At 34.1% G+C, this 24346-nt stretch overlaps 1 protein-coding gene across 1 annotated transcript; it reads right to left on the minus strand.

Annotated features, from left to right (window-relative positions):
* Positions 1-17701: 17701 nt before the first annotated feature.
* On the minus strand, positions 17702-20379 carry LOC104230571 (high-affinity nitrate transporter 2.1-like). Its single transcript, XM_009783411.2, has 3 exons — positions 19555-20379; positions 19344-19459; positions 17702-18408 (listed from the first exon to the last, which is right to left on the minus strand). The coding sequence occupies exons 1-3, from the start codon at positions 20371-20373 to the stop codon at positions 17742-17744; spliced, it is 1602 nt and encodes a 533-aa protein (XP_009781713.1). The 5' UTR covers positions 20374-20379; the 3' UTR covers positions 17702-17741.
* Between the last annotated feature and the right edge of the window lie 3967 nt (positions 20380-24346).

Consider the following 24346-nt stretch of genomic DNA (forward strand, 5'->3'; position numbering starts at 1 on the left):
AATTGATATATAGTTTCTCTCTTTCTAGTAATACAATATTAATTTATATATTGGAGTATAATTTGACACGATCATTTGTTGGATTTTGAAAAAAATATCCTGATTAAGAGAGGTTTTAAATTGATTTTCGTAGATTGATAACTTTAAAATTTTGCCTTTGAAAATAATTTTCATATGACTCAATAATTAAATTGAAAAATTAACCCAAGCATAATGATCAACTAATCAAATCAAACATTATATAAGCTACTCTTTAAGAAAATTTCTAATTGCATGTATACTTTCATGAATAATTTCTTTTTGTACTTTTATCTGGAAAATAGTAAATCAAGCATAAAAAAGTTGAACTAAAATTGAATTTATTTGCATTTTTAAATAAAAGACCTAACTGGATTAACCAAAAATTAATTGAATTATCCATTCTTCGTATTTGGTCTTTCTGGCTACTATATATATAATGGCACCCGCAACTTTCAAATCCCGAATCCGCCTCTGTACCGGAAGTAGGTGAGGGCCCTTCTGCAATTTGCTCCTCATGCATGTCAAGTTAATTATGCCAAAATCTTTCCGCGTATATACCATTACTGTGATTTGATCAGTTTCATTATATTGGGGACATTAGCATTGGGGTGTTTGTTCGAAGGCCAACTTGGCCCCGAACCGCAGCTCATGTGGGCTTCTGGGCCTAGACGGTCCTCAATTGGATAAGCCCGTGGTCGCGGAGGTGCGCCGGTCCTTCACATTGAGCTCGCGAGATCGGGACCGTTTGAAACCGGGACCGGACCGGTCCTTGGCAGGCCTAAACGGTCCCAACGGTCTTAATTTTTTTTAAAAATTGACCGTTTGGGATTGCAAAAATCTGGCCGTTGGCCTTTAAAAAATAGTCGTTGGCTATTTATAAAATAGCCATTTAACCCCATTTCCCCCCTCCCCTCCAACTTTGTTTTAACTCAAAACTTTTTATAATTACACTTTTCCCATTTTCAATTATAAATACCCCCTCATTCTTTCATTTTTCTCACAATCTCTCTCTAATTTTCTTCTATAATTGCTACTATTGCTTACTTTATTGTTACAATTTGTGAAAAAATTATGAAGTTGGTGATCTTCAAGTCTTCAACGATAATCAATTTTCAACAAGTTGTTCGTCAATTCGTTAAACTCGTTCCAACTCTTAATTTTTAATATTATAGTTTTGTTTGTTTTATTTATTTTCTATTATTTGATTAATTAAGATGACTTCCTTAAAAAAACTTTTTGGTAAAAATAAGAGAAAATCCAAGAGTGACGAATCTAGTGGCCAATCTGTTCCTCCTCCACTTCCCCCGGCTCCCCGACCAAAACCATATACCCGTCCTACACCTGCTATTCTTCATAGTGATAATAGTTTATTAAAATTTACTGAGAGTTAATTTTTCCATAATGTTGGAGCTGGTGAACAATTAGACCATGAATTAATGAATGCTCTTAATTCTAATCCAACTATTGATGAAAATGAGGAGGAGGAAATAGATTTTGATGAAACACAACCGGATGACGATACACCCACTAGTTCTGAACCTGAAGTTAACCCAACTAATAATAATTCAAATCATGCCCCGTCTGATCCTCCTGTTACTACCCCTACTTTTTCTGGACAATGTACCAAATAGACAGAAACATCTATTGTTTGGCCATTGTTTACTCAACTAATTGAAAAAATAAGGCTAAGTGTAAAACTTGTGGCAAGGAGTTAGTTTTATATATTTTGGAGTTCGAGGGGGTGAGGGGAGGGGAACTTTGACTAGAAACATATTGATATACCCTCAAGATAAAGCTAAATATCTTCGTATGAAAGCCTTGGCCGAGGGCACAAGCGTACATACTCCTAGTCAGGCTGACCCTAGTATCAGTCAAATCAATTTGAACCGGGAATTAACATTGTTACTGTGGTATTTTATATTATGATCTAAAAAAAAGATCGGGAAGAATTAGCAAAAATGGTTACTGTTATGTGCTTACCCTATAGTTTCCTTCTAACCCTCACTTTGTGCATTATATTAGAAAAATTTGGAATCCTACTTATAAAGGTTTTCCTCGTACAACTGTAACGAGCGATATTTATAAATATACACATGAATATGAACAATATTTGACCTATTTGTTTATTTATTTATTTATATAAATTGTTTGTTGCTATTACAACTGATATTGGTAGAAGTGGTAATGACTGTGATTACCTTACTATTACCAGTCATTGGATTGGTGAGAATTGGATAATGCAAAAGCGCATTATTGCCTAAAGAATAATTAATTCATGTCACACAGGGCAGTTTATTGCTGGCACAGTTACGGATATTTGTAGATATTTTTGCATTGTTGATAAAATCATGTCAGTTTCATTGGATAATGTTACTAGTAACACAAATGTTGTAGCTTTGCTTACCACTACATTAAGTCCTGCATTTAGTAACATTTTTCATGTTAGATGTATTTGTCATATTTACCATTTAATTGTGGGTGATGGTATGAGAATTTTAAATATTAAAATTGAAAAGGTTAAGATGGCTCTTAACTGGCTTTTTTATTCGAACAGTAGAAGTAGACTTAGAGAATATTTTAAAATATGCGAAGAATTTGGCCTAAGAGAAATAAAGATTCCTAAACCTTGTCCAACTAGATGGAATTACATGTATGAAAGCTTAGTTGTTGCATATGAATATAGAAACCCTATAAACTCAACGCTTAATGCTCATGTAAGTGATGATGATGAGCACCTTACAAATGCGGATTGGACTAATGTTAAAATGCTTGTAGATTTTTTAGAAAAATTTCATATTGCTACAAATGAATTTTCTGGGAAATATTATCCTATTATTTCTAACTGTTTAGTTTATATTGCAGAACTTGCAAATTTGTTTGCTCATTTTTCAGAGGGTGGGTAAATTTATCAACGTGCTATTGATTCTATGAGAAAAAATTTAAAAAATATGTTTTCCTTATTCCCCCTATTTATGATGTTGTTGCCTTATTAATTCCTACTATAAAATTATGAGGTCCTCAATTTTGGTATGAAACTGTTTATACTGGTTTAGTACTTGAATAAGAGGAGTTGTCTAAACTTTTGGAAGCGATTGCCTCAATTAAAATAAATGCTCAAACTATTTATAATGCTTAGCAAGTTGCATTAGATCAGGCTAGACGAAATGTTCCAACTCTTTCTTCTAATTCTCAATCATCTAAAAGAACTGTGGGAGTAATAGCACTTAGTGCTTGGGCGGGGTTCAGGGATTCTCAAGGTTCTACTACTAGTAATTTTTCACAACTAAATGAGCTTGAAGTTTATTTGTCATAGGAAATTGAGGAAGTGAATCCCGACGGCTCCTTTAATATTTTGGAATGATGGAAGGACAAAGAAAAACACTTTCCGATTCTTTCAAGGATGGCCTGAGACGTTTTAACTATTCAAGCTTCAAAAGTGGAGCCGGAGAGCGCTTTCAGCCAAGCAAGACTTCAACTTGGTGATTATAGAGCGTCTATGGGGATGAGCTTGGAAAAATCAGTACTTTTCAGAGATTGGATCCGTTCGGAAAGAAGAAATTTTGGACTTGCTGAATCACAAACAGAGGTAGACGAAGCTTACGAAGAAATGCTAGCTAAACTTGCGGAAGATTCTGCATCGCCCGAAAGTGGTGATGACCAAGCTTCTTTTCCGCCACCACCAACGGAAATTCCTCCGGACCTTAATAGATTTATGAAGCTTGTAAGAGATACCATATAACTTGTATGAACAAAAATTAGTATGTATTATGTAACTTGTATTTTGGTACATCTTGATTAGTTTCTTTTTCTTCTCAATGGTGGTATTAACACTTTGTTGTGCTCATTCTATAGGGGGGAGGAAGACTAAGAAAGATATTGCCATACTTTTTTAATGATATAAAAAAATTATAATGCATTGCGTTGAATATCTCTTTACAATATTTTTGTCTTTAAATTTGAATTAAAAAATTTAGGTCATAATTCTATTATATAATTTACAAGGAATTGCCTTAGATACTTTTATTACCATCTTTTTTTCTCTAACTTCTATAAAATTAAAAAAAAACTATTGGGCCCACTTATCCCGGAGCTATTAGTTCGTGGGCACGATCCCGAGCCAATTCCTATAAAAAGACCACAAAGCCCGGGACCGCAAAGACCGTTTAATTTGGATCCGGCCCAAGACCGGGATCGGGATCGGGACCGACCCACTTAGGATCGGCCCACTTAGCCCATTTAAGCCCGAGACCAGCCCACATGCCAGCCTTAAGGCTAAGATATGTGGTAAATTTTAGACCATGGTACAATTCTTTTACACGTGCATTTCTGAGAACTTTGAAATTAACACTTACATAGTTTACCTACTCTTGTTGCATCTGCTTCAGCCGGTAAGGTATCCAGGTTTCACTTTATTCAGAGGTGGCGCTTGCATCTGATTGTATATATACTGTAGAATTTTCTTGATATATATATTTTTTCTAGCTTACTGGTAAAAGGAACAATATTATTATCACTTAATATAAACTACTACCGATATAGTATTACTTTTAGTGGCGGAGATAGAAATTAGAATTTGTGGATTTTAAATTCTAAGAAATACAGCTTACTATATATATATATATATATATATAATGTTTGGACCAAGTTATTGAATTCTGCCGAACTTATACGTAATATACAAAACTGTAATTCCGCCAATTACTCCTCTGAATAATTACACAAATAAGTGCAAAAAATACCAAGTGAGTCACAGCTCATCACTTGTGCATAGTAGAGACACCAATAAATATTTAGACTAATGTAGCCAATAAAAGCATGTGGCGTTGATGTTGAATTACTTATAATGGTAAAATGGTGTACCTGTTGATGTCTGGGCGGTCGATCAGTCAGAAATTGCAAATGGTAAAAGCTAGATTTTTTTTCCCCGAGTTTTCTATAGTGTGTTGGGTTCTCGCATGAGGGTCCGACTAAATCAAAATTAACACCGAAAAGTACTATATTGGAGGTAAAAAGCTTCCTAACAAAAATGATACCATACTTAGAGCTCGAACCTAAAACTTTTAGTTAAGAATAAAAGAATATTTATCACTCCACTATTATCCTTGCGGGTGAAAAGAAAGTTAGACACTAGCTAGTGACTAATTACAGCCAAGAAAGTCAATAGATGTTTGGGTTGGGGCCCAAAATGGTACAAAATGAACATTGAAAAGAAAGGTGCACACGAGTGGGGTGAGAATTTAGTCTCTTTTTCTGTTGCAGACTGCAGAGTAGTAAAAGAAGTCAGTAGTACTAACATGCACGCTCCTCAGGATTCTTGATGTCGGTTCTATATCACCTCCTTTCACATCCTCCATTTTGGCCTATTTCCACCACCCTCCTCCAATATCGACTTGATGTCGGCATGGGCGTATTCAGGCGGAGGATCGTGAGTTTACGTGCACCTATACTTTCATATATAATAATTATATATATATATCTTTAAAACTAGTACCCCATTTTAATTATGTAAATCTATCTAATTGGCACGTAGTTTAAAAAGTAAATGAAGATTTTTGAAATATGTGATCTTAAACAAGATATAACATTTGTGTGAATATGATTTCTTTTGAAATTTGTGATTTTAAATATGTCATTGTATTTACATGACTCTAAAAGCCCGTCATGAAGGGTATAATAGAAAGTTTAAGTTAAATTATTTCTAAATTTAAAAAGAGTTCGTTCTTTTTGGAACAGACTAAAACGGAACAGAAGAATGCAATGACTATTAGATACACCTTTACAAGTGATGTTTAAGGTTCAATTCCCACATTCATTTTGTGTTTTATACCTTTTTTCTTTTTCTTTCTTTCTTTCTTTGTTTATTCAAAATCACATTCATTTTGTATTTTATACTTTTTTCTTTGTCTTTCTTTCTTTGTTTATTCAAAATCTGTTTCAAACGCGTAATGAATTCAATAATAAGACATTAAAGATTGAATACTTCAAATTTAAATTTAAGATACGCCTATTTATAATAGTGCACCCATCTTGTTAAAATTTTGGATTCATCGTTGGATGTCTATTGGACTTTTCTTTTGTTTTATAATTTTCTTCGTTACATTGAGACTTGTTGAGTGAACATATGAAAATGGGGTTCAATAATTTGGTTAGAAAAGAAATAATCCCAATAGTCACTTCGGCTCGTTCTCCATTGAAACTTGCAAAATCCATTCTTTCGTTTCTTTTTTCCCCTTCTTTTTTAATTTAGTTATTACTTCCCTTTTAAAATATTTTTAGCAGTCACATATAAACATATAAAACTGAGAAAAAAATTGTAATTATAGCCAATATTTTGGCTAATGGATTCCATCATACATAAGTATGCTTGCAAAGTAGACTTTGTTAGCAATATTTTTTGGGACCCAAAAATATTGCATTATATGGTGGACATCATTTGTACAAGTTGTATCTCTTCTTTTACACCTAAGAGGCCAAGACTTTTTTGCCTATAAAAGGGAAGGTTATTAGTTCATTTTAGACACACCAAATACACATCAACAAGACTTAGTCTTCATTTCTTGTTTCTTCCTTTCTTCCTTTTATTAGGAGTGTTTTGTACGAGAGTTAAGTGTTGGGAAGCACTTGTGTGAACCCTTTATTTGGAGTGATCTTGTGAGGTTATTCTCTCGGGGTATTTGGAATCAATTAGAGTGTTTACTCTAATTTTGTACTGTCTTTTATACTTTTGTTGGTATAGTAAAATTACCCCCCTCCGCTTGTGGACGTAGGTCATTTTGACCGAACCACGTTAAATTCGTATCTTCTTTATATGCTTTAATTACCGTTGTTATCAACTCCATTATCTTTGTTATTGTCATTATACCGTTGTTTGGCTAAATTCCGCACTACCCGGGTTCCCGATCCTAACAAGAATCATAAGAAGAGAGTTGAAATTGTAGACGCGAATATTGTGACATAATTTTTTAAAGAAAAAATTACGCAAAAGGGAAATGTGCATGAGGACAAACTATGAACATTCTTTCTTGGTGATTTTCAGAAGATTAATACTCCCCATGTCCGATTTTATGTATTATGGGAGGAACGGCCTTTTCTATTGTAATTTCCCATATTTTTTAAATTTTATTTAAATTAGTAACTTTACAGACTTACAGTACTTTTCATATTGTTTTTAAATATATAGATTATATTTCAAGAACATAAAGATCTATATTCGAATTCACATTGAAATTAGGTGCGGTTGACCCAAATTCACACCGAACCACTTGTCATAAAATGAGCCAAAGGGAGTAATACTTTTTGTTTGAGAATTTTATTACAATTACTAAAGAAAAAAAAGAAGAACAAAAGAAGCAGTGAGTCAATAAGAGAGGAAAGGTGGTGCGACAAAGCAAAGAAAATTATGAAAATGATACCTTGGGCCTGTCTCTCGAAAAGACTTCATTTTGTTTGTCTGAATAGCCAAAACATTTACAGCTGGTGTTTTGGGGGCAGGTTTTAAAGATTTTTATACACACTTTAAAAAAGTCATTTAATTGTCACTATTATATGAATATTGTCTAAATTATACTTTTCTATTAAGAGTCTCATTTATTTAACACTTAATAACAATAATGGTAAATTTGAAAGAAAAGGTAATAAACGACTTCTTATTTTTCCAAAACGTGAATATTGGATAAATATTCAGTTTGATAAAAATGAGCAACATTTGGGAGCGGATGCATTAACTTCTAATACAAATTAATTTGTTAGGCACGAGAAACTAAAGAAACAAACCAAAAAAAAATAAAAAAATTAAGAGTAAAGTCTAATTCGACAAAAAAAAAAAAAAAAAAGGTGATAGAACTTCAGATTTCCTCATTTCCAGATGTAAAATGCATCAATCAAAGCTAGTTATTTTTGGTGGTTTAATTTAAATTAAATGTACACTTATTGTCAATTCTTGGCTAAGTCTCCGTTCGCTCGCAATTTTATTAAGAAATTAAGAGAAAAAAAGAAGAAGAAGTTTTTTCATTACATGTTTAAGAAATTACGATATAGTAGGGGTGGACTTGGAGTGTTCACTCGGATTCATCTTTTCAGCTAGGGTGTTTCATGGTTCGGTCTGGATCGGTGTTTTCCTAAAAAGAAATCAAATTAATTAAGTCGATTATTCAAATAGTCCACCAAACAAAACCAATTAAGTCAATTTTTTATCGATTCGCTTTTTGTCGGTTTTTCGATTCTTATTGAATTTTTTCTTAAATATGAGACATACACTACCAAACACACATATTCCGACGATTATATTTTTAACGTAACGCTATCAAACCAATTGGTCTTTGAGAAATCTATCATTTGCCATAATATATTGATGATAATTGAATCAAATAGTGATAAATAATTTAAGTACTCAATTAAAAACCGATTATTTTTAACGTAAAATAAATTATTGTATTTAGCAAAATAAAACTACCAATCAAATCATAATGTAAAGGCAAAGAATTAGATTATTAAAATAGCAAAGAACTAGACTAAAAATACAAACGACTAATATGTACCATAAAATTTTAGAAACTTTATACTTATATATATAATTTTAAATAACTACTTCTATAGTCGGTTTGATTTGTTTTTTTCGGTTATTATTTTACTAAACCTAAAACCAAACCAAATTTTATGTTTTTAAAATTCAAAATCAAAACCAAACCAAACCTAAAAAGTATCGATTTTTTTTGATCGGTTTGGTTTGGTTTTCGATTTGGTTCGATTTTTTGAGTTTTTATGAACACCCCTACTTTCAACATAGACAATAGATATATAACATGTGAAAACCTGAAAAATAATACCCCTTTTATTTGAAATTATTTTCTTATTAGTCCATTCTAAAAAGAAAGATGTATTTAATATTTTTTTAATAAAAAAAATTATAGCGACACCAATGTCATGATATGTTTAAATAAAACGGAAAAACGGTTAAGCAATTGTAATGACCCGACCGGTCGTTTTGAGCTTTTGCACTTTGCTCGCCTGTTCCCGGGCAAGACTAGCCCCGTGTGAAGGTTTGAAAGGTTTGACCAAGTTTTGACTTTTTAGTATTTGATCTCGGATTTGGAGTTTTATGATTTGGTTAGCTCCGTTAGGTGATTTTGGACTTGGGAACACGTCCGGAATGTGATTTGGAGGTTCGGGGTAAATTTAGGCTTGAGTTGGCGAAATTGAAAATTTGGCGTTTTCCGGTTGGCAGTGAAAATCTTGATATCGGGGTCAGAATGAAATTCCGAAAATTGGAGTAGGCCCGTTGTGTCATTTTGTGACGTGCGTGCAAATTTTCTGGTCATTTGGAGGAGATTTGATAGGCTTTTTGGTCGTTTGCGGAATTCGAAAGTTTTGGAAACCTTAGGCTTGAATCCGAGAGTGTTTTGATGATTCGATGTTGTTTTGAGTGTTCCGAAGGTTGGTATAATTTTGAATAGTATTGCGTGACTTGTTTGTATTTTTGGTTGAGGTCCCGGAGGCCTCGGGATGAGTTCAGAATATTTTCGGAAAGTTTGGTTTTGGAAGTGAGCACCTTCAACTGCTGCCTCTGTCATAACCGCACATGCGGATTGGGGACCAGAGGTGCAAGATCGCATAAGCGCTAGAGCAGTCGCAGATGCGGCCATAAGCGAGAAGGCCAGAAGTCGCAGGTGCAGAAGGTGGAACGCACCTACGAAACCGCAGGTGCGGGTATTGAGGCACAGGTGCGGTTCCAGGGCAATAAGTGAAAATCGCATATGCGGTTGGTTCGACCGCAGGAGCGGTAAAAGGACCGCAGGTGCGGAATCCCTGGGGTCAGAAAGTATATAAGTTCCCCTTCGCGAAATTTGAGTTATTTTCCACCATTTTTATCCGGAGTTGAAGCTTTTTGGAGGGTTTTGAAGAGGGAATCAAGGGGGTTTTCATTGCGGCGAGTTTCTTGAACCAAAAACTTGATTCTATGTTGATTTTCAGTTATTTAAGCATGAAATTTATGAGATTAAGGATGAAAAATTGGGAAGTTAGGGCTTGAAATTGGAGAGATAAAAATTAGGGATTTGAGGGGCCATTTAAGGTCCGATTTCGATGTTCTTGGTATGTATGGACCCGTGGAAGAATAAGGATTCTATCGATGTGAGTTTTATTGGATTTCGAGATATGAGCCCGAGGGCCGGGTTTGATCAATTTCGGGATTTTTGATGTAAATTAATTATTTTCGCATGGTTCTTTGTTCCCTTAGCGTATATTGATATTATGATTCTGATTTTTGATAGATTCGAGGCGAGTTGAGGCCGAGTTGAGAGGCAAAGGCGTCGCAGAGTAGGATTTTTGCGTGGTTTGAGGTAAGTAATGATTGTAAATCTTATCCTGAGGGTATGAAACCCTGGATTTCACATCGTTGTGCTACCTTGAGGTGACACATGCGCTAGATGATGGGCGTGGGGTCGTGCACCGTTGGGGATTGTGACTTGATCCGTCATGTACGACTATTAAGTCGCGTATTTGATTGAAAACTATTTGATACTACTATGTTTTGGAAAGTATTATCATGTTTTGAACTAAATGTCATATTTGGGTCTCGTGCCAACTGTTTGGACTTTTAGGGGCTTTTTACTATTATGCCTCACTGTTTTGACTTAATATTTGTACTCAGTCATGCTGTATTTTACTGATTTCATAACTTAGCCTTATTTACTCAGTTTTGATACTATAAATGATATTTTGGGCTGAACGCCCTGTTTTACTGATAGCCCGAGTGGCTTGTGAAGTTGATGGCTTAGAGAGGCCGAGTGCCTGAATGTGAGGTTAATGACTGAGAGAGGCCGAGGGCCTGATTGTGAGGTTGATGACTGAAAGAGGTCGAGGGCCTGGTTATATATATAGGTATATGGATCGGGCTGCATGCCGCAACGATATATGGATCGGGCTGCACGCCACAATGATATGTTGGATTGGGTTGCACGCCGCAGCGGTATAGCGGTTGGGCTATAGGAGCCCCTCAAGAGTCTGCACACCCTCAGTGAGCACAGTGGACTATATATTTATGGATCGGGCTGCACGCCGCAACAATTATTATATGGTACCTATTGAACGTGAGTGCTGAGTGTGAGCGCTGATTAATGAGAGTTGAGTCTCGAGTGACTGAGAGGCTTGCCCGAGGGGCTGTATACATATATGAGTGATGTTTTTCCCGAGGGACTTGTTTTATGAAACTGCTGTTTTCACTCATCTTTATACTGAGCCTCGGTTGAAAGTGTTGAACAAATGCTTTTAAACAACTTTCATTTAAACTGGAGTTTTCACGAGATGTTCGGAATTTAATCAATGATTTGGCTTTGTTATTTCCACTGAGAATTTTATGTTATGAGATGTTTATGATTCCTGTTTGCCCTAGGGGCTGTAAACGAACTATGTCTTGCCCGAGGGGCCGATTATGATTTTCAGCACTTTTACTATAAATTGTATTGAACCTCTATTGAAACTGTTGGAAAGCATCTTCAAATGATTTTTACCAAAAGCTGAATTATAAATGAGACGATTGACTCATATTCTGACTTGAAAGCTTGATGTGCTTACTGAGTTTATCCTGATGTGGATCTATCGTTTCCTACTGCTTAGTCTTTATTTACTTTTATTACTTACTGGGTTGACGTACTCACATTACTCCCTGCATCTTGTGTGCAGATTCAGGTATTTCTGAGCTTTCAGCAGCTTCTGTGTATTTCCGGAGTTAGCAAGGTAGCTGCACGACGTTCGCAGCCCTACCCTTCTCCTTCCTATCCTAGTACTTTATATTTCAGACTTATTTTGTATTAAGCAGACAATGTTGAGTTGTACTTAGTGGCTCATGACTAGTGACACCAGATTCGGGCTGTGTTGATGTATTTACGTACTTGTTTTCGCGTATTTCTTTTGATATTTTAAGCATGAAAGATTTGAGACTTAATCTGTTAGAAAAATAAATTTTACAAAAGATCTTCATATTGTTCGTATTGTTTTGGCTGACTTATTATTGTGATAGGCGCCATCACAACCGAGGTGTTTGGGGTCGTGACAGCAATATGATAAAATAAGTCACAAATCTCCAAGATACCTGGAAAAGAAAGGAAAAAAGGAGAAGAAGCGAACAAAATCACAGAACATTCAAAATTAAAATGAGTTAAAACTTTCTGAGAGTGTTATCAACATACCCTCAATAATCTTTTAAGTACATCTTCTCTACAAAAGCTTTCATTTCTTCTTCCAAATTCAATGATCGTTCCGTTCATGCCAACACACAAGCATAGCTATACATCTCCTTAGAATGTAAAACTTAGCTTTCTGCTTCTTTGCCAGATGACTGCACTTCTTTCTGAAAGATCTGCAATTACTCTTCTCTCCCTTATTCGAGTTTTCAACGCAACAATTTGCAGTAATATTAATGCTTTCTTCAATTTCAAATTCTCTTGGTGCCATGGTTACGAAAAGAAAAAAAGTAGTAGTAGTATTCATATATAGTAATGAAACTGCAGCCTCTGGGCTCTGGTATGTGGTAATTGGTTGGATTCTTCCACTTATTGGAGCAGAGGATATATATGTACGTATGGTTTTAATAATACCAATGTCACTTCATTTTATACTGGATTTCAATGACTTTGTGTAAGGTTTTTTTTATCTAGATTTAGGTGACATACAACATTGTACTATAGCGGCGGATCCAAAATGTAATCTTATAGATTCATGTGAACACAATAATTTTTGCTCAGACTCTATATACAAAGACGGACCTAGTTGTAATATTGAAGGGTCACCGGATTTCTTAAGCTTCAGTAGAAATCTAATATATGTATGTGCAGAGGCGGACCCACATGGAGAGGAGGGGTTCACCGGCCCCCGGTAACTCCGGAAATATTTTTGATATATATGTGTATATACCTTCAAAATAGGATATATATTTCTCTAGGAACCCTCAAACAGAAAAGCACTTTGGGGGCAATGGTAGGAGTTGCTGCTTTCCTGCCAAATACTTGAGTTCGAATATTTGCATCCACACAGCTGCTTTCCATGTTTTCTATTTTTCAGTTGGACAATTTAATATGATAGCCCAATGGCCCATATTTTAGTTGGAAAATATGGTCAGCCCAAAGGCTCATATTTTTAGCTACTACCTGCCCATTCCTTTTTTATTTGCTTTACCTCTTTTACTTTTAGTTAAATCCCTAAATCAAAAGCTTATTGTTCAATTCTCTCTCTCTCCACACGACAACCCACAGGCAACCACCAGTGATAGCTACCGGATAATTGTCACTGTTAAAGATAGTGGTGCCCCCGCTACCATTAAATCTTGGGTCTGTCTCTGTGTATGTGTTTTATACCTTGAAAATGATTATAATATTACTACGAATTGTTGCGCGGAGAATTCGAGTAACAGAGAGAACAGTAATTTCAGAAAAGTGGTGCTTAATCCTGAGTCTGCCTCTATTTGTATATGTATTAAAATTCACTAAGGGGTCGTTTGGTTTGAATACGACTTATGCTGGGATAAGTTATGCTCGGAATTAGTTATCCTGGTATTGTGTCCCGGAATAACTTATACCAGCTTTGCTAACCAAATAAAGTATTAAGTTGATATTAAATTTTTATACCAGCACTATATCTACTGGTGAACATTATTCACAGTTACTGGTGAACATCATTGTTAAAAATTTTATTTGACTGAAAATGGCTCTGCCCATCTGATGCCAGAATAGACTTTACTTGCTTCTTTTGTTGATCTTAGTGATTTTTTGTTGTGGGATTAGATTAGTGTTTCATCCTAAATAAATTTGTATCAGCCGCAAATATTGTTGTTATTTTCTAATTCAAAATTGTATTTGCGTATTAACTAAAGGTAGAATTTTTAAAATGAGAAGCAAAAGAGCAAGGAAAAAAGAAAACATCGCTTTAATTAAGCTCCTGTTTGCTCATAGATTTTTTTTTTTTTTTTTTTTAAAGTTGAAAATATTGTTTGTTTGTAAAATATGATCATGTATTGGAAGAAAAAAATTCGAAAATTTTCAAGTTCCCAAAAACTGGTTTATGACAGTTTTTGAGTGAAATTTTTTCTTCCACTTCCAAAATTTCAACCTTTCTTCAAATAAAATATATGACCAAACGCAACTTCAACTTTCAAAAATTATTTTCAACACAACTTTAAAAACTCTTTTTTCGATTTTAACCTAAATCCTTAATTTGATTACAGAATACAAGGGGCCAAGTTTTTACTTTTAAATTACTAAGTACATTTATAGGATGGTTCGACTGGTATTGGAAACAAAAAATTTACCATTTGTGGTAAAAGTGAAACTTCTTTTTCACATTTTTCGTACCAAACTTGAAAAAAGTAACCATTAGAAACACTAGAATTTCTGCAGCTAGATGACTAACGCACATTCACGTGCATGATCAGTACTGTTATGACTATGTTAAAGTTTCATATTTTCCTGTTTGACCAAAGCCGTTCAAACTTACATGTGTTTGTATTCTTAAGGCCAAATACATAGACAATCCATTAAATTTGGCCTAATTTTTTATTTTGACACTTTAACTGTCTTATTCTATTTTGACCCTCTAACCCCATTTATTTTATTCTACTTTGACGCAAAAGCTTACTAGATTCCATGTGTGATTTGCCTCACCCTTATAAGCGCGTGAGAGCCATTTTTTAAGCCAGATTTTATACTCCCAACGTAGAGACGGATCCAAAATTTAAATCCTATGGATTCAATTTTAATGTTTTTAACATTGAACCTATTATATTTTTAAAGTTATGGGTTTATATCTATTGTTTTTACATTTTTAATGAATTTTTACATACAAATTTTTACTTCGCGTCGAAAGTTATGGGTTCAGTTGAACCCGTAGTTATTACTGAAAATATATATATAAAAAATATTTTTTCCACGGGAGGGGGCAGAAAAAACGAAAAAAATAATAATTTGAAATTACAAAAAAAAAATTGCGGGGGGGGGGTGGGGGGCAATGGGGTGGGGGTGGGGGTAGCAGCTGGGTATTTTTCCGCGCTGCATTTTTACTTGGGATAAAAGTTTTTGTGTCAAAGAAGAACAAAAGAACCCATTATATTTTTAAATGTTATGGGTCTATATATATATTTTACAATTTTAAGAATTTTTACTCTGCGTTGAAAGTTATGGGTTCAGTTGAACTCGTAGTTATTACTGAAAATATAAAAAAAAAATTCCCCGGAATGTGGGCTGAAAAAACGAAAAAACAATAATTTGAAATTACAGAAAAAAAGTAAAAAAAAAAAAATTCTTGCGGGGGAGGGGGGAGGGGACGAGGTAGCAGCTGAGTATTTACACGCGCTACATTTTTACCTGGGAGAAAATTTTTGTGTCAAAGTGGAACAAAAGAAATGGAGTTGGAAGACCAAAATAGAACAAAGCTGAATTAAAGTATCAAAATGAAAAATTAGACCAAATTTAATGGTTTGTATATGTATTTGGCCTATCCTTAAAGACAAAGAGCCAACAAGTTGTAAATAAAACCGTGGACCACTAGGTCATTTTCAAGAGAAAAATCCTACTCTTTTAAATGATAGTGTAGCATTTTTCAACAACAATTCATCAAAATGTCTAATAATGTCAGTTTCAGTATCAATTATTCGAACTTATATTAATTATTCAATTTCTAAATAACTTATATGCATTAAGTCCATCAGTTTAAATATTAATTAAATTAATTTCGTTAAAAGTTTGTATATTATGACAAAGGGCTTTATTTTTATCATTGGTGATTTAAGTCTCAATTTTTGAGTTGAAGAAATATAAGTCAACTTAGGCAAGTTCTGGGCTGGGGTTGTGAAAGGTGAGATTAGCCCAGATCCACCAAGAGCAGTCGCTCCCAGCCCGCTATAATGGGGCCTGCGAAGGTCTGGGCCTATTGGCCTGGAAAAATGGAAACTTACACAAATGTTTCAAATAAGTCTCAACTTACCAACCTGTAGTCACTAGTTCTATACTTACCAAAATTAGCCAAGCACATATAAATATTAAAAAATCAGATAAATAAGGCTCTTTCTCTCAAAGAATCACATGTAAAAATCACCTTCCATATTTTTAAGCGTGACTAGCAACATTAGATCCAAGACGGAAAGAAAATTTCATAGATGAGGTAGCAAATAAGGTGATGAAATACCAAAAAATATATACAATATTTCAAAAATCTAAGCAAAAAAGAAACTTTTTCAATGAGTATAGTTGAAATTCATTGAAAACATATAAATAAGTCAATATACTAAATTTGAGGAAGATTGGAGGTGATTTGGACTGGTTTTATATCAAAATTCGTAATTAAATCGAGTTCGAAAAATTCTTCTGCGACACATGTATCAAACATGTATGAGGCATATATCTCACACACAGGTATACATAGATATACATGTTTTGCACAATTGATACATAAATGATACACCGTGTGATACACATATCATTTTTTTTCATGTTCAGTTTTTACTTCGAATTTTCAATTCAAACCACCTCAAAACTTCACCAAATCATCCCAAAATTGAGATTTAAGCTCCTTAAAATGTACCCAATCTATTCCAATAACACCACTCAAAAGAAAGCAAAAAATTGATATTTTTTTGCTACAAATAGCTAATTGGCTAATATTAGTAATATTTTATGAATTGACCAATTTTTGTAATGAGATAATTATAAATGGATATAGCTGGTAGTTTCCCCTAAAAAATGACACTGTATAGCCACTCTCAAAATAATAACCGAAAGTGTATATTTTTCTATATTTTTTTGTATATATATACATTATGTATGTTATATACAAAAATTATACAAATTTGATACACTTTCGGCTACCAAATGTAAATAGGTTTTGGCGCGGACTAAAAGTGATAATAACCCCAAAAATAGACCAACCCGGCCCATATTCCATATATTCCCAAGATTTATTATGGACCATACCAAACAAGGCTCGCACGTGGAAACATCAATTTAATGAATATATTATACATGTCTTTACATATACGCTTATCACACATCATGACTAATTAGTACATATTATCACTTTATTGTGACTTAACCATCGTGAATTAGTATAATAATTTGATATACACAGTAAATTTTTAGCTTTTTACTATACCATTTATGATAAGGGACCTTAGCCGTTAGGCAAGATCGAATACCAACTACACTAAAATACTAGGCATGATCTGTTTGTTGGTTTTATTTCTAGCAATATATTGTGATCCTTTAAGATCTAATATTCATATATGTTTTTCACACCAAGAGAAATAAATTGATATATAACAACATATAACTTTTCGTAGCAAAGCTTGTATGGTAACGATTAAATTGTACCTGAAATATAAACTTTTAACACAATTAACGTATATACTTCCTCCGTTTCAAATTAGATGAGGTACTTTTCCTTTTAGTCTGTTCCAAAATAAATGACACATTTCTAAATTTGGAAATTATTCAACTTTAAACTCTTAATTATCCATTTTACCCTTAATGAGAAGCTTTTATAATTACACAAATGCCATGGCTTCACAAAGCTTTTACCCCTTAAGTTTTTAAGTCTTTTTTCTTAAACTCCGTGCCGAACTAAACTATCTCATTTAAATTGAAACGGAGGGAGTATTCATTTTCATATTTGTTTCATTGCAGAACTCATGGAATAGAAATTGAGCAAAACATTTCAGGTACCATATAGTAGTATAAAGTTTACACAGTAGGTGGTGTAGCATCCGGCGGAGATGTCACAGAAACCACCCGCCGGCCTCTTTCCGACCGGCTATTCTCCGCAAATTTCAAGCTTCCCTCATGCAACCCTTTTAACTTCTCCTCCTCATTCCACTCCAACCCATAATAATACTCTTCACTAAATTTCCCAACATTTTTACTAGGGGGTAAAAACATACTTCCCCATTGTGGAAAATGCACTAACGTAACAGGAAGTGTACATACCACAATCATTACCCCCATAAATGACAATCCAGTAGCAGTTGAATAATTAGCGTGAGTGAAAAACAAAAGTTGTGTCAATCCAGAACCGAAATTTCCTCCAGCTCCAGTTAATCCAGAGATAATACCAAGAGAACGTCTTGAAATAAAGGGAATAATACCAAATGTTGCACCAGCAGCTGCTTGTGCACCAATTGAGAAAAGTATCATTGATAATATTGAAATTGAAAGTTTGTTGGATTTGCCCAAAAGAATACAGAAAGTTCCTCCAAATGTTTGGAGTATCCATAGATTCCAAAGACGGCCTCGCATTCCAAATCTCTTAGCTGCTATGTCTGACATTAGGCCTCCTAGTGGTCGAGCTACTAAGTTTGCCATGCCAAATGTTGCAGCAATTGTGCCGGCCGTCCGAAGCTTAAGGTTAAACCTTAATATTAAACCAAAAATGCAAAAAATAAATAAATATTAGTAGTAGGTGATACGATTTATGTGATTTTGTTTTCGTTGGTTTTGTTATCTATTGTATGGATTTAAATTATGAAATTTGGTGCACTATTATCAATTTATCATCCTGCTTTTCTGAGTACTGTCTTATAATGAAAAGTTACTTATTACTATAAGACTAACTTAACAACACAACATAAACTATCTATTAATTGTGGACAGAGTTTGATGTAGCCTTTTCGCTATGAGTTCAGCTAGAACTTTCGATCGGCACAGAATATAAATATCTATGTGAAAATTTACTAAAATCTCAATTAGTGTTAAATCTAATTAAACCTATAAGTTTAATATGTAATAAATGAGTTTAGTACAAGATTAAGAACCCACATTAAGTTTAAATTTTGGATTCGCTTGACTGTTAATGCACAAATTTAATGTCCGAATTGTATTTTACATGTAAAGCCAAACATCTCTATAATAGTCATCTCTATAACAACACTTCATTATAATGGCTAAATTTTCTTTGGAATCAACAAGTGGCGGAGCTAGGGATTTTCTCAAGGTTATTTAAATTTGAAAGAAGTGAAAAAAAATTCCTGACAAAGGGTGTTCAATGTGTGTTATATACCTCTAAAACGTAATATTTTACCTATATACACAGTGTAATTTTTCGACGGAAGGATGGTCAATTGACCACCCTTGTGACCATGTGGCTTCGCCACTAAAATCAACTTTTCATGTTATGTATAATATACTATGCTTTTTATAATAATACTTCACTATAGTAGCCCGAAAATATTGGAACAAACGAAACTGATATAGAAAGGTCGTTTGACTGTATATATATATACTACGTTAGAGAGTTGAGTAGTAAAGGGGGAAAGAAAGATATGATCATTTTAATTAACAGAATCTAACCTGTCAAAGAAGTATTCTGCAATCACATTATCAGTGGTTAATTCCACGCCCAGTGACATGCCATATAGAAGTACAAAAATCCATGTTCTGTAGTTTGTCACAGCATACCAAAGCACCTGATCAGTAAGAAAAAAAGATTCACCCATAAAAGAAACAGTCAGAAAATTAATCATTTCCACCTTTCTTGGTGTAAAATTGAAGTTAATATAACCTTTGAAAATTTGTCTTTTGGAACGTCTCCTTTCTTTTGTAAAATACCAAGATTTCCATCAGGCAAATCTTGACCTAATCCCAAAACTAATAAACCCATGATCACCTGCAACCATCCCGGAACAAAAAACGCAATCCGCCACGCCGTGAACGGAGTTGCTCCGGCACGGCGGATTAACTCATAAAGTAACGGCATAAGCAGTTGAGTCACCCCACCACCCATATTTCCCCACCCTGCTGCTGTACCATTAACAAGTCCAATAATTTTACTATTAAACATAGTACTCATCCAAAATTGGCACGAAACAAACGTAGCCAAAGAAAATCCAATCATAAACCTAACAACAACGTAACCACCAGCTGACGATACAAACGACATGCAAAATACAGTCGGAGCTGTTAGCATCATAAGAAAAGCACAACCGTAACGCGGACCTAACAGGTCACAAACTGCACCCATAACAAGCCTAGAAAAAATGCTACCAGAAACAGAAGCAATTCCAGCATTGCCTATGTCGCTTTTTTTAAGGTTAAGGTTGTCACGAATAATAGGGACAAGTGGAGCAGCAGCGAAAGTGGAGATGAAACAAGTGAAAAATGAAGTCCAAGAAAGGTGGAAAGTTGTCATGTGGGGTTTTGCAAAAGAAAATATTTTGAAGACTTTAGCTTTGTGTTCTGAATCAACTGGTAAAGCGAATTTTGCTGTTGTGTCTATGGGGATTTTGGGATCGGATTTAACGGAGAAGGCAAACGTTTGCTCTTTGCCAGTGACTCCATGCATGGAACTTCCAGGAGAACCAGTACTATTTTGATCAGCCATTGCTAAATTTAGTGAATTGTGAGATTGTTTTTTGTTGGGCATGTTCCTTTGGTTTTATAACCTTGTGAATGTGCAAGGTTACGCATTCCTATAATCCGTGGGGAAGCCACATGGTCACAAAAGTGGTCAGTCGAAAAATTACACTGTGTATATATGTAAAATATTGGAGTAAGTTTTAGAGGTATATAATACATATTGAACACCCTTTGTTGGGATTTTTTTTCTTCATTTCTTTCTAATTTGAATACCCTTGGGAAAATTCCTAATTTCGCCACTGCCTATAATGGATATCCAGAAACTATACTATTAACTGTCCTTGTAAATTCTAATGGTGTTTTTACTTATTAATATATAAAAATTACTACTACTGTTTTAAAAGTTTTATCTTGTTCTCTAGATGTATATATAATCAATGATGTCACTCATTGTAGTAAAAGATACTTGATGTGAACATCTAAATAAGTATACTAATTTCTTACTGTTATATTGTTTTTAATACGTAAGTAGTGATAAATAAGTAGGAGTATTATTTTTTGCAATGAGGTTAAGTTTTATGTATCGGGGAGGTAAGATTTACAGAATCAAGTCTACTATAAGTAAAACTCCTTGATAAGCATTAGTGGATGACTTGATAAGAATTAACTATATCCACTTACAATTAAATAGACTTTTACTCTTGTTTAAGTTATATACACCGTTAGTAATGTTTTTTTTTTCAAGTATCTGTAGGAAAGTTTTCTTAAATTGTGAGATTTTTAATCTTAAAAATAAAATATGTTACTATAATATATAAAGGTAACCTAATAGTGTGAAATAGTTTTTACCCTAACTATGTAGATGATTTTAACTATACATTACAAGATGATTGGAAACCAAAAGATTAAATAAACGTAGCATCGTATCGTCATCACTTTCTAATTTCTGGGTCAATTTCCACCCCAACCCCAAGCACACACAACTAGTAGCAATTAAATTAACTTTTTTATACGTCTGTCTCCATCTTGCTGTTTTAATCATAGACTATGGTCTATTTTTAAACGTCTATTTTTTTTTTCCCTTTGTCCAACTTTACTTTTTCGCTTTTCTTATTTTATCGTTTTTTACCCTTTCGAATGTCCTAAGAGGTTTTTATATAGTTACTTTGACAATATCGTTCTTCTAATTTTGTTCTTTGTTTTTGTTTGTTTTAGAAGTATAAGCCACATGCCGAATGGTTGCCTTCTTAAAAAAAAAATACATTTCCTCATTTTGTTTTCTCATATTAGGTTTAAGTTAAATATTTAGATCTCGAAATTTTCTAATTATGCGTTTAATTTTTCCAGCAAAAAACACATGGAGTTGTTTCGAGAAATATTTGTTTATCTATGGTTTAACATTGTATTTTTCATTTTTGCGAAGTTGAAATTTTCTCCGCAGCATATGCCATGGGCATATGAAAACGATGCGATTGGTCCTTTCAACTATCTGGAAACCAACAATGTTTAGATGAATGCTTTTATCTTTTCTGTCAGTTAGTTCTTTATTAAATTCTTGAACCAATGCAAACTCTTGAAATTCAATTTTCACTCGTTTTATATGGCCCCTCATATAGCATATTAAAATGGAGAAAAAGGATGTGAAATGTTTTTTTTTTTTGGTTAAAGATTAAATTTTATCAACCAAAGTATCAAATGTACACCACCTTGGGTCGGGTCATACAAAAATAACCAAGGGATAACAACTATCTTCCTATTGCTCCATAGCAAGCTATTGTGTTACTCATCTTTCAGGAAGGGTCTAGTCCTAGTCGCTGCCCCCAAGCTAGAATATTTAGCAAGGGTAACTGTCTAGTTTCTCTAATATTTGTTGCCATTTGTGCTGTTGTTGCCCTATAATCAGAGGCGGATCTAGAAATTTGGGATGATGGGTGCACCATTACTTTCAAGATTAATATTTAGTGTGAGCACGTGATTTTTGCTTTAACGAAAACTACTCCAAAAATAAATTAAAAAATAAAATAAATTTCTCTTACTGTGTAATTTTTTTTGAATTTGCGTGGTGTTAAAAATTTGTTTATGTCCGTAAAATGTTTGCTTTGTCATAATTAAACAAAAATAAAATAAAATACATATTTGCATGAATATATGATTTAATTATGCATTTAAGAGATAATTTAAATAAAATCACAAAAATATGCATTGGTTCTATTTCAAATGTTTCATTGTGTGATTGATGTTTTGACTATGTGTTAAATAATTGTTATGAAGTAATTAATATTTTTGTGTAAGGTTAAAAAGTGTTTTATAATTTTTATTAAGATTTTTTATAATTTAAATAAAAATAGAAAATTTTGTAATGGTGAAAAAAAAATTGGACCTGGATTAAAATCCAGGCCCAAGTGAATTAATTCCCCCCACAGCCCAAGTCTGACCCAGTCCCAAGCTAAGACCAAACGACGTCGTTTGGTCACCTCTCATCAAGGGCCGTTGGATTAAAACCAACCAACGGTCAAGATCCCCTGCCCTTACCCGCAACCCACAACCCGACCCATTGACCCGACTCAGTCCGACCCCAACATTAAACCAAACGACGTCGTTTGGATTAGTGGATTGATCCTGGCCTTCCATCTTACTTGATCGGACGGACGATACCAATCCACCCCACCCCTATATAAATCCCAAACCTTTACCCCGGCCCCTAACTAAACACCCCCCCATCCTCTCCTGTTCATCGTCTTCCCAAACCCCCACTCCTAACCCTAGCCGCCCTAGGATTCCTTCGCCTGAAACCCGGCGGCATCAACGCCGCCGGTCACCAACTTAACACCCTAGGACCTCCTGAACCTCCCCTACACGAATCCAACCTTAGTTTCCTTCGAATCAGGCCACAACTCTTCGAATCTTAAATCGAAGGTTGGCCTGAAAACTTGATCTAAACCAATCAGCCCCAAATTAACACCATGGCTTCCCCTAACAACCCTTGTTATGGATCTGAAGTTAGTTTGGTTCGAATCAGCTCTGAACTTCTCGAATCTTATTTTGAAGATTCGGACCAAACAAGGACGAACTCAGATCCGTTTCAAACTAACACCAAATGACCCCTAGGCTACCCTCACCATTGTGTCATGTTTGGTTCTTCTCGAATCTGACCAGAAATGGTTAAATCCCAAATCGAGTTTTTAAGAACCCTAAAAATACCAAACTTCCGGATTCGGTTCAGATTATGATGAAGATTGAGGTTTAATCGACCTTAGTCGAAGTATTTTCAGTGGAAAATACTTCGACTAAGGTCAGTTTGATTTCAAACAAAAAATCCGAAATCCAAGTTGAGTTCGAGTCGGAATAAAATTGAAGATTCAAAGGTATTTTTTCTATTTATTTTGTGTATTCTTGTTAATTTTTTATATTTGTGTTTTGATTAATTCTGTCATTACTGTTTCTTACCTATCTACTTGATCAGAATGTGAATTGTTTCTATTGATTGTGATTGTTTACAATGTGTGTAATCGACTCGATTAAGTTCGTCGATTAGTTATATTACGAATTTTTCATTTTCTGAAAATGTTGACTGAAACAGTCTGATTCTATTGTTTGGACTAATTATTGACAAATGTTGTAAATAGTCAATTGATTAGTATTCGTCAATTAAATCATGTTTGTTTATGAATTAGTGAATTCAAATGTATGCTGTATTGTTGTTTTCTAAACGGGACATTGTCAGTATATTGACAATGCTCCTGTATTTGTTTGCTTTTAATTCAGTTTTGAATTCCAGTTGAAAGAATCCTGCATGTTCTGTATAATGTTAAGTTTGTTTTTATTCAGTTGATAATTCCCTGTTTTAATTCAGTTTTTGTCAGTCAGCTATTAGAGATGTAATATACTGTTTCAAAATCATAGGATTGGTTATAGCTGTAAATCAGAAAGATAGTTAAGTCTATACAGATTGTAGAATCTGTTTTACAGTGGGTTATGATTTTTCAAGTAATAACATC

This window comes from Nicotiana sylvestris, chromosome 12, assembly GCF_000393655.2.
Source record: "Nicotiana sylvestris chromosome 12, ASM39365v2, whole genome shotgun sequence".
NCBI classification, from domain to species: domain Eukaryota; kingdom Viridiplantae; phylum Streptophyta; class Magnoliopsida; order Solanales; family Solanaceae; genus Nicotiana; species Nicotiana sylvestris.